At 38.3% G+C, this 12,298-nt stretch overlaps 1 protein-coding gene across 1 annotated transcript in view; it reads right to left on the bottom strand.

The window, feature by feature from the left end:
• The window catches only part of GDA (guanine deaminase), a 14,695-nt gene extending 7,891 nt beyond the window's left edge, over positions 1–6,804 (bottom strand). The window contains exons 1-4 of the mRNA XM_010183779.1: positions 6,722–6,804; positions 4,886–5,057; positions 2,276–2,363; positions 889–994 (exon numbers count right to left, since the gene is read on the bottom strand). Coding sequence (XP_010182081.1) covers positions 889–994; positions 2,276–2,363; positions 4,886–5,047 — 356 coding nt within the window. The 5' untranslated portion in view covers positions 5,048–5,057; positions 6,722–6,804. The remainder of the gene's footprint in view (positions 1–888; positions 995–2,275; positions 2,364–4,885; positions 5,058–6,721) is intronic.
• Positions 6,805–12,298: the final 5,494 nt, after the last annotated feature.

Raw genomic sequence — 12,298 nt, 5'->3', positions numbered from 1 at the left:
CAATCAGCAGGACTCACACCGTATTATGAAAACTGGAGATTTAGTAGAGTGTAAATGACTAATACTGCATGTTTTAAAATTGTCTTTAAATACAAACATCATTCAAAATCCAGACCATTTCTAACTTTTACTGGCATTCTTCTAGCATGAATTGCAAAGATAAGGTGGCACAAAAACCATAAGATACTTATATTACTGTTAGGTACTTACTCTTTCAGCATGATATTTGAAACATCTATATAAGTAAATACATAGTCCCATGAGAAAAGCTGTATGTCTGCTTAAGCATTTTCTGAGCATGGATGAGAAAGACAAGGGAAATCTAAGACAGCAGATTGCTGTATGCCAGTCTTGGGTCTCCTCCACCACGTACATTTCCTTGATTTGATTCTCCTTCATTCACTCAGCTGCAAGTTCAAGTAATTTAACTGGTGCTGTACTGGAGGAGAGGAGAACCACGGTGTGTTTAAAACAGGGTATGTGAAATCTGATTCCTATGACTTGAATAAAGCTTCACTCTAAATGAGGGAAGAAAATAGCTCAGAAATTAATGGGGGCAAAGGAACTGATTACCACCTCACTGTCCCATGCCAAGCCACATCACTTCCACACACAGAGCTGTGGACGGACAAGAAGAAGCAAAAAAACAAACAATATACACATTCTCTCCAAACCCCAGAGCTGTAGCTTCTCCCTTTATTTGGAAGAGCTAGAGAGAAACTGGGTATGCAGGAATTGCCAGAACTGTAGGAAACAATACTGTTGGAAGAAAAAACCTGTTTCTAATAAATTTACACCTGTAAGTTCTTAGCCAGCATCCCATTCACTTTTCAGATGTATGAAAAAGTCTTATTTCTAAAGGCTGTGCCACGAATTTGATCACCTTACCTTTCTGTCTCTTGGATGGAGTCAGCAGTAATCTCTTTGTATTGTGGCACACTGTCATTCATATCCATGCAGACTTTTCCAACAAATGCTCGTTGACCAAATTTATCTGTTAAGATACATAAGAATATAAAACTCAGAATCACTGGTTCTCAAAAATTGCTATCAAAGCCTGTACTGAAACCAAAATAGCAAATTCCACCCCAGTCAGCTTCATTTAAGATTATCAGGATTTATGCTCTTCTCTTATCTTTAGCTTGGGACCATCCATGTGACTTTTAAGGCTAAAAAGGAAAGACGAAAAAAAATCACAATATATTTAAATAGAAGTTCTTCTTTTCCACATTACTACCCAACTTTATAAATGTTATAATTGAGGACTAGGTTACTGTAGTTTAGCCACAACCAGATTTCATAACGGTAGTATATGAAGAAGATTCTCCTGTGAAGCAGAGGATTTGAAACAAGCATAAAGTACAGCACCAGTAGTAGATGACCATCCTAAGCTAAGAAAAGGCAAAAAGATTTCAGCAAACCATCTCTCCTTAAGAGAAACGAATGAGGTTCCTAACATGACTCCCACATGCAGCTGGATGGGAGAATATTGCCAGAGCTACTTCTAGCCTCTTTCTTGAGATTTATCCATGTTAGGACTCAGAACTCACGTGTAAGACTTAAAAGGAATGCATATAAAATTCAATTCTAATCTAGTAAACATGTTTCTGAATTAGATCTGCTCTTACTGTCTGAGTTCTTGAACACAACAGCTTCAAAGTTTTATATTTTCCTACAAAATCAGAAAGACTAGGGAATTTTTGATGGAAACTGAGATTCTTATTAAATCCTTTTGCTTCAGGAGTTGCATGAGCCTTGAGAAATCCTGCAAGAATCACACCACCTTCAAACAGCAGGCATTTGAAACAGTGAACACAAGGGAGGGGTAAGATCCTAACACAGTTCCTACTGTTCTAGTATCAGAGGTTGTGTGCAGATTTTTGATGTTGATTCTCAACTGAAACTTCAGAGTATCAGGAAATTAATGCACTGGCTGCACCTTTTGTCATTCAGCCCTTTAATCCTCAACTATCAAAAGGCTAGAAAGAGCTGAGAACTTCAGCCGAAGAGCAACTCCAGCAGACCTAATTCAAGCTTGGCCAGCAGCTGATTTGGGAATGAAGAGACTAGCAGAAACAACCACAGGAGAGAGGCAGTTAAGTGAACAAGAGTAACTAGGGTGGATTTTGGGGACATAGTATGACATATACAAAGAATAAGAAACAAATTAGGGGATAGAAAGACAGATCCCTAGCTAATCTAAAACTCCCAAGCTCTGTTTCTTTCAACCAACAGTCTGTGCAACATACTTCAAAACTCACTCTGGTAGTCTTACCTATAATTTCAGCAAGAAGAAGAGAAGTATCTGTGTAGATTGTTGCAAAGTAGCAAGCTGTAGTCGTGCCATTCTTTAGAGTTCGTCTCTATAAAAAGAAATCAGTTTCAACTGTCTGGGAAAAAAAATAATCAAGCTGCCAAAATGCAGAACAGGCAGTCTGATTTCAAACTATGAGAACATTTAGTTATTGTGAAACTGCAGTGAAGTGGGAAGATAAAATATAGATTTTAAAATTCATAATAGCTTTTTCAAGACAATGTTAAAAAGTACAAAAATTCCTCTTCCAAATCGATATAGGGTTTTACGATGGCTAAACCCATAGTAACCAGTCTATATTGTCTTCACTCAAAACGGAAATAATTCTGCCTTATGCCTAACTTGAATCATATTTAGAAACACAGTAATTTATGTTATTTCCTAGTTTTGAAATGCTCTCCAGCTTTCATAGTGAAGCACGGTTTACATAACACTAGCAAAGCAAGGCTTTTGGGAAACAATAGTGGTTTTCATTTGGCTACCTGATATGGCTGGGAAAAACAGCCAGGCTTTCATGTAAAAAAACCCTTTGTTATCCATGAATAAAAAGTAATAAACTTCAAGGTAAAAGTAAATTAAGAACAACTGCTCAGAGTGTAATTTAATTATCTATTTAATTATATCATTTGAAAGGAGAGGGTGGCTGATACTTGTTCATATTACTTTTAGAGGACGAAACAGAAAATGAAGAGCCATTTAAAGTTATGTTAAGTCATAATGAAATTTATAGTTTCACTTGATCTTGGGAATAATGCATACAATATTGACTACCCATCCAACATACAGGTTTAAATTACAGTTTTGGATTTTGGCTACAATGTAATTTGAGAATTTTATTTTTATTAATGAGTCAGAAGGTTGGACATCCAACACAGCTTTTGAGAATGGCTAGAGCTAATTGACAAACTTGAAGCCAAGCTCTGTCTTTTCCACATAAAATTCAGATTGAAGCACAAAATTAAAAATATGTCTTTAAGGGTTCTTAAATGAGTCTGTCATTACTGAGACAAACTACATTTGTCTTTCTTAGCTTTTAAAACCCAAAATTCTCTTCTTCTGGATTCATAACATCATTATTAAATGAAATCTAAATTTGTTCCCAAAACATCAGCATGAAGAATTTGCTTTCCTACAATTTGAGTGACTGGAGGAAGTTCCAGCTAAAATCTGGCAAATTTCACCTAATTAATTTCTTTTACCAAGTATAGAAAGTGCTTATTGGAAACAGAACTTTGATTTGAAAAAAACACTATGTTTTCATTACAACTCCAGAAGTACAAAGATACATTTGAAAAATAAGTATCTGCCTCCCACAGGTTTAGTCCTGCTTCTAACAGTTAAAGGTTATTATCAGCCCATCAAACATTGCGAAGTAACTGGTATTCTGCAGCATTTGGGGGTGAAGACATTTTCCTGACCTTGTCTTATTTGATACACATGGGGCTGAAGCTTCTATATCTACCTCTCACTGGCAGCTCTTTTCCAGGTGATGTTATTAAACATCTTGCACAGTGAACAGTTTATCTGTGCTGATGTCACCCAATTTGAACTGATGGAGACTAACAGTATGTTGAGGCACACAGCTGGAAGGTCAGATCACCTTTATGTTTTACGTAGCTGAGGGCATGTGCGCTTGTAGCTAGAGTTTATAACCAACCTGCCTCTACATGTTTTTATTATCGCAGATGGCAGAAAGTAATTTAAAAAAAATTGTGTGGCAAGGATATTATAACTATTTATTGAAGATTCACTATGTTATTATTTTGACAACACATGTTGTCACAGTATTAGACAAACACAAGACAACTTATGCTGACCAAATAGTTTAATTTGTTGAAGATATTTCAGTCCACATATTAAAGGGTACATTTCAGTTATAGGACAGAATCAGTACTCTGCAACGTGACCAATCTGCTTATTGTTCATCAAACAGAATTTGACCTTTAAGCCTTTATATTGCTCAGAACCAGTTTAGCTTTAACACAGTTCTCTCTCTTTGTGCCACAATACCATTGACAGACTTCATCTGAAGCCCCTGCAGTAAAAGATACTCCTGCTACAAGGACCTCAGTTGTAGAAACGCCTAACTTAATTACTTCAAAACATCTCAGATTTCTTGTCTGTGAGAAGCATATTCCTTTTCATGTAGTCTTTGCAGAAGACAACTCCATAATACGGGCTATTTGTGCAGAAAATGAAATATCCTCTGATTTTCTTTTTTACCATGCTTGGTTGTTTCTGCATTGATGTTGTCAGCACCTGCTGGATATTCTAGCTCTGAGACTACTCTTGAATGCTGGTCATTGTACTCAGATATCGGAAAAGATGAAAACAAGGTGGTTGCTAACCATGTGATTAAATGAACTGTCTTATCAGCAACAACAGAACAAGACTGGAACTACTAGGGGACAATCTTGCCTGGCAATTAGAACAGCAGCTACACTGTTAGTTTTATCTGGATTTCATTACATTAAAGCATGCTTTACCATTTTTGCTGACCTTCTGAAAGTATATGTTTGTTTCATAAATATGAATGTCATAAAGTAGGTAAATAACATTTGCAGTACTTACAACAACTCTGGTGTACACTTCTTCTGCAAAATCACTGTCTTTGTATTTGGCTTCTGTTGGGAATGTGTAGGTAGTCAACCACTGCAAAAGAGGTAGATCTACTCTTGTACCAGTAAAGGAATACTGAGGAGCATGGATGTGTGTATCAACCATTCCTGGCATGAAGAATTCACTAGGGAAAGTTTTTTTGGAAAGAAAACAAAATTCTAACAATCAAAAATATCACAAAAATTTCCACAGTAAGTAGTTTTGCTTAAAACAGTATGTGTGATCAAAATCCACCAGAGTAAATGACAAGCACCTTCCACTCTCAACATCAGCCTGTCAACTTGTACTGTACTTCTACCCATACTCCTTCTATTGTATGAAGCAGTTGAATAATAACTTTTACAGAGACTTATATGTAGCTGAAAGAAAAACAATATAAGAGCATGATGAATGAAATTATCTTTAATATTTATACAGACTAAATAAAGCCAGACTGACTTCAGCATAACTTCACCATAGAATGCATCTGAAAAAAGATAAGATTTGGGCACAGTCTTGCTTCCTAGTACAGATATATTTGGAACGCCTATAGCTGCCAATCCATTATATTTATGAAGCTGTAACTTTCTATATACCAGTTTTCTTCTGCATTATATAAGTGTGTATGTGTGTGTTTATATATATATTCAATCAATTAATTTCAAAGTTTAGTGGAAGGACAGTCACACTGTGTCTACAAATGCCGACACAGACACTGGTGAAAAAAAAATCTCTGCTCAGTAGCTTGGCATGAAAGGTATAGTTACAATGGAACTGTAATATTGTTTGTTGTTGTGCAGTGTTCATGCAATAACAGAGATTAACATATCAACATTACAAGAAAGTTGCTATAATTATTCTGGTTTGTGTTGAAACTTCATACAGTATACAATCTTTCCCACTCCCCTTCTCCATGAGTACTGAATGTGATTTTGTCTCTTTGAAATTCCCCTTCTTCCTGTTTCCCTGCATGTTAGAAATGCTGAAAGATCTTTCTCAATCTGATCCGAATTCCCAGCACCTTCCATTTTCCCCAGGCTATTTCAAGTGAAGAAAACATCTGATGACTCATATATTCTGTATGATTAGCCTTCCAACAAAGCATATAGATTTTTTAACAATTGAACACTAAAACAATGTTGCAGCTTTAGATTCTAAGCCACAAGTCATTTACAGCTGTGTAACTGCATGGAAAGCATAGTAGGCACATTCTAAAACCACTTCACTAGAAAGGTGGGGGATTTCACCAACTGAAGACGAAAAGAATGCTCTAGCTGCAGTACAGCACGAAAACCAAGGCTCTGGGTTTAGAAGGTTTAAAACTTCTATTTTTATTACTATTTATTAGGGGGTGTGTGTCAAAGCCCAAGCACTTGAGTTTTATATAAGCAGTGTTAGTGTTACTACATTTACTAAGTCTAGAGTTTCAAGCTAGTTATTAGGCATAGCCCACTGCTAACAAAATGGATGTAAAGTGTAATATCAAAAGAGAACATAATTCATTTCTGCAGGCTTAGAAGAGGTCATGTATGAAAGCTAAATATGGCATTTTGTTCCATGCAGTGTAAATCAGCCAGCACAATTCAGCCATGGTATCAGTCCCAAACCTAGGATGCAAAAAGCACATGGACCATCCACCCAGGATGCAGGAAGCTCTTGGATTAAGAGCTCTTACAAAGCTGAAACAGTGTTCTGCTCATGAGATTAGTTTTAAAGTGCTCCCTGACTAAATTTATTCACAGAGACTAGCATCACTTCACTCAGAGAATAAATTGCATTTGCTGAAATTAATCTAAACAAAACACATACTGGTTACTCAGTTCTCTTATGTCAGACGTTTTGAACCCCCACTTCTTGGCCAGTTGCTCTTGCTGATCATTTTGTTCCAAAAACACAATCTAAAAGAAAGAAATCAGAGTTAGATACTTTAGACCTGTATCTCACGTCAGCCTTACATGAAATAAAAATGAGTCATATCTTAAGACAGATTTTACACACTTACTACAAAGGTGTTAGGTTTGCATTGAAATACTTGTTCTTCCTGATTATCAAGCATTATTTTGAAATATCTACTCACAATCCTGTGAATAACCACACCCGCTTTGCTAGTCTTAAGAAAAAAATTAACACATTCTCAACATATTCTCTGTGAGGCAGAACCTCACAGACTTCAGTGTCCTCTGGGATTCGCGTAATGTACCACCATGCTAGCAGTAAGGTCACTCACTGTGAAAGTGTGCAAAAGCCTTATGGGAATGCAATCACAGTATTCAAAATCAGGGGGGTCAAATTAATTGCTTCCCCTAGGGCTGCCTGGCACTGAGCTACAGTACTTTCTAATTTCTCCTCCTGTCATTACGTTTGTGTTGGTTTTTTTTAATTTTTAAGTGCCTAGGAAAAAAAGTTAGGGAAAAATATGCAGATATTTTAATTTTGCAGAACAGACTAAAAGCATGCATAACATCTTTGTTATGAAATATCAGAAAAAACTACAATCCAGAGCCTAACTCATCCCCATCTGACTCCTAGAGGATATTGACTCTACTGCTGCTGAGTTTCTATTGCCAAGTCAGAATTTTAGCACACTTTCTGTTTGTTTTCCATGGCATTTTAATCTACAGCACGACTCTTGGCAGCTAAATTAGGAACTCTCTAATCTTCTGGTCTGACAATAATAGGCGCGACAACTCTCGAAGAAACAAAAAGCCAGTAGTTTAGGAACTGCAATGCCCACTACAGGCTCCAGCAGGATCCGGGTTGTCCTTCCAGCTTCTTCTTTACAAGAAGTTGGGAAGGATGTAGCCAGGACAGATGAACACAGTGGCCAACAAAAGTATTCTATGTGAGTCACACATACTACAAACTGGGGAGTTAGCTGGGGATGCCCTCTGTTACTTCGATGGTCATTGTCCCCACGGAGTCCTGCTCTCCATTCAGTTCCTGACGCTTACCACTCCCACATCATTGACCGTCGCGTTTTCGCTGGCACATGGCTGCAACTGCATGAACTGAGTATAACCTTCATTGGTTTATTATTGTTTTTCCTATTTTTATTACAATTAATGTTGTTACTATTATTATTATTTTAGTTTGGTTTATTTTAATCATTAAACTCTTTTTATCTCAACCCATGAGTGTTCCAACCTTTTCTCCTCTGACTGTCACCCCCACCTCACTGTGGAGGGAAGTAAGCAAGTGATTTTGTGGTGTTTAGCTGCTTGCTAGATTAAACGACACCTGGGCTTTCAGGAATTCTTGCCTAACCACAGATTCTGCCAGAAACCAATTCATGGTCTTCTAACTCCCTTGCTATAGCAGCTTGTTCCTCTAAGTTTAAGAGAGTAAACATACTGCTATCAGCATCCTTCTGCTCATGTAAAGATTCCTATGCTGAGGGTCAGTATCACTCTCATGACAGCAGGTTCTAAGGCAGCAATTAAAAAAACATGCAAAGGCAAGATCAAATAGTCGTAAAAAGGCAATAGGAAGTAACTTAGAAGGAAGATCAAGAAGACCAGAAGAGCACTGTTTAGCAGACTTGGGTTTTTACGTGTGTGACATTACCTTTTGCATTTTCTGTTTTTTCTATAGAGAAAAATAAGCAAAGGCTACTTAAGCTGTAGACAAGAAGTTACTGGCTACCTAGTATTTTAAATGCAAAGATGTCTTCTATGATTTACATTGTCTAAAAAGCACGTTTAAATTTTTTAGTCAGAAAAAACTCTATTAAAATCTTATCATATAAATAAATACCAAACTAGCAAAAATCACAAGAATATTGTAGTCCATTAATATTTCACATAAAGCAGAGTCTCCTTCTAAAGAGGAATACAGCCAGCTTAATTAGCTATATATTGCCAAAGGGCTTAGAATACAGACCCACTGAAATTTCTGATGAGCAATAAAGAAAATATCACTCAAACGCGGAAGTCAAAATGGATGCAGAATGAGTAATGTTGGAGCTGCTGGGAAAATAAAAAAAAAGGGGGGGGGGGAAGGAAAAAGAGAAATATGAAGCACCAGATGGCAAATTCTGGAAACAGGCGTTGCCATGGAAAAGAAGTGGCTATTATATATTCTTAGGGTGCAGAAAAGTAAAACACTTAAATCATGGAAGAATGAAGAAAATATGCTTCAAGGGAGCTGGACACATGAAATCAATCCTGAATCTGACACCTGATACATTATTGTTGAATGCAGCTATAGATGAATCCTCAAGACATGTATACACTTTTCAAACAAACTTCCCAACAGAACTCCTTGGTCACCCAAGAGAGGTTCCCCATTGTTTTGAGATACATTTGCTTTGGCCACCTTTCCAACACTGAATGCTTTAAGGTCTTTGAGGTCCCAGGCTTGGACATTTGCTTGAGTATTTGCTTGTACATTTGAAGCAACCAATCTGGTGCACTGGTCCTTTAAATTAGTTCTGGACCTCAACACTGTAAAAGCACGAAAAAATTCTACAGCAGAGTCACTACAGAGTCAAGAGAAATGTATAGGCAAGACTAAGACCTTCAGCTTAGTAAAGGATGATAACAAGCACTTTGGGAAAGGTGTATCACAAAAAGCAAGATCAACAGCTGCTAACACGAGTGCCCAAATACATCAATTATTTCTGATGCGTTATTCATGTGATGGAGCTAAAAGATCCAAAGATGAGGAACTAAGACCTCCCTACCATGGTGCCTACCTCTGGCCTTTTTTAGTCCAAGAAATGCCCAAAGCTCCTCCATCAACACACAGCTGGTCCACTGATGTGATTTTACCCTGATGTGGTAAAATAACTTCACTACCAAAAGAATGGAAAGTGACCAGTACTGGCTGAAGGAACACAGGTTTTTTTTTTGATCCAGCAGTGCCTCTGTTCCTTTGTTTCAGGCTATGACATTCACAGATGAACATGAGTAAGAGGTCCATCCTTCTTTCCCCTGTCACATGCTTCTCTTCCATCCCTGTTCCCAAAACAATTAGCCGACTTTCACAATTAGAGACATGATGCCTATTACTTGCCTTGTTCCAAAAACTGGAATGTGAGGTTAGGTAAGAGGTAGGAGCACTTATTAGACCCAGCTCCAGAATGAACAGCCCAACCTGCTGAGAAGAGCTAAGCACTAAACTCCAGATGGATGTTGGTGCCTTGGTACCTTCCTCCTTGTATAGCTAACACATGTCACTTTCTATCCCAGCTGGCTTAAATCAAATACTTATGTTTGGTAGTACTTAACAATATTAACTCTTATTCCACAACTCTCGCTCTTTTCATGCCTGCAGCAGGAGCTTTTAGCTTAATATTTGTTCTATTTACTCAATACTCAACTAAGTTAATGACACCGACATTTTAATGATAACTCACACCTTGCACCTCTCTCTATTTTCTTTACCCTGAGAATTACTACTATTTCTGTTTGCCATTCCTCAAGAGTGGCACCACACTGCTCTGCAAACTGCTCAGTTAAACACAGTCTTTCTTTTGCTAACTTCACAATAATTCAGGTCTTCATACCTGACAGCAACGTTTTCCTTGCTAAAGTTTTCTTTTCATCTATAGTCAAAGCACAGAGAGCTGACACTTCATCTGTGGCCTTTACCAGCCGAGTATCTCCATGTGCAGTGTTTCTGTGGTGCTGGTTGTATGCTCCTGTCCCTTGGAGAACAGGCAGAGACTTGCACTGGAGAACAGGACTTGGCTGTTCACAAAAGCTGATCTGTTCACCCTGTCAGAGATTGCGCAAGGTTTTTCCATGACAGAGTCAGCAACATGAGGCAAAAGAATGATACTTGTTTAGTTAAACTTACTTCTCTGGAGTAATACTGAAACAGTTTTGGTATAAATTTGGACAATAAAGGTGGGCAATTTTCTAACCACCATGTCCTTCTTGAAAAGCCAACTCTTCAGAGAGGCTAAAGGGTACCAAAACACACTGTATCAGACCTTGGAATAGTAAAATGCCAAGAATATATTGTATTAAAAAGATAAGAAAATGAAAGCCCTTGTTACTGTACTCAGGTGGGAATTCTGTATTTGGAGAAGAGTGTTTTACTGGAAATACTTATTTTTAAAACAACTGCATGGGAATGTGTCAACTTTTGCAAGGAAAACCGTATCAAGTGAAGTCTTGTTCACTAGAAGAAGGGAAGAGTGACTGACAGCAGAAATCCCTAGGCAGACCTTACTAGGGTACCTGTTTTTCAAGAAAATCACTTAAAGGTCTTGATTTCCTAAGATTGCTGAGTAGGGTCTTTTCTGGAAATTGCCATTAGAGAGAACAGGATGGGGTATGAGTTTCTGCCTCCTGCACCTGAGTTACACAACTCAAACCCTTTTTTCATTCAGTTCTATTAGTTTCAGTTGATGCCAGTGAATATATAGTTTTGTAAGGTTTTATTCCTTCCTGTACATCAAAATACAGCTTCTCATAGACTTTGATATGCCTTGCACCAGACTCCTCATGAGCTATAAGAGGGCTGTCTTGAAACAGACCCTCATGTACCTGTATGAACAGAGAAAATAAATGCAGTAAGGGCTCGAAGTGTGCTTTGCACAGATTTCAAATGCTACTGAAGCCTGACACACTGAAGCCTGTTATTTAGCCACAAGAAAGAAAATATTTTTTTTTAAATTACATATAGGGTACCTATATATATTACTGAGTCTATAAGAAATTACCAGTCTACCTACACAACATGCACTGTGAAACTGAGTTTCACCTGTGATATTGTTAATGGAATGATACAGCTCTTCTGGCAGAATCGATCCTGCATTATCAGGAAGTGCATTGCTTGGTTTAAACTTGGCTTGTAGCAATAACATGCCCAATGTCATCACCTTCCTAACTCTTTATGGGTATATGCCACGGTTTTTCTTGTGACAAGAAAAAAAAAAGCCTCCCTCAGACAGTTGCGCATGAGTCTGGGGGCTACAACTGCAATTACTCACTATATTTATTTTGTTAGAGAGGATGAAAAACCTGCTTGAGAAACTGAAAGAAAACCGCAATACCCTGAAAGACTTGAAACCGCAAGACCCTGAAAGGTCCAGGCGCGCTGCTGTTTAGGAAACATTTAGCACACCTCAAAAACAGGTTTAGGCTACCTCCAATCTCGTGCCAAGGGGATAACGTGCCGCCCCAGCCATCCTCAGCTCCTGCAAGTATTAAGTCCCTTCTCTGCGACTCTCCTCTTCGCCGACAGAGCGCCAGTACTTGGATCGCGGAGATTTTTCCGCTTCCTTCCTACAGACCGGCCCTGCCCCTTGCCACCCCTGAACTAGCACTTGGGATCCCAAAGGGTCGCTTTCACCCGAGCCAGGAGGAGAGTGGGGAAATCGGAACACCTGGAGACCACCGACCCGGCGGAGCAACTCGGGCATCCCCACGCCTCCCC

The sequence above is a fragment of the Mesitornis unicolor genome, unplaced genomic scaffold, assembly GCF_000695765.1.
Source record: "Mesitornis unicolor isolate BGI_N332 unplaced genomic scaffold, ASM69576v1 scaffold25394, whole genome shotgun sequence".
NCBI classification, from domain to species: Eukaryota; Metazoa; Chordata; class Aves; order Mesitornithiformes; family Mesitornithidae; genus Mesitornis; species Mesitornis unicolor.
The sequence above is the reverse complement of the archived record's forward strand: the minus strand, read 5'-3'. Positions and strand labels throughout refer to the sequence as shown.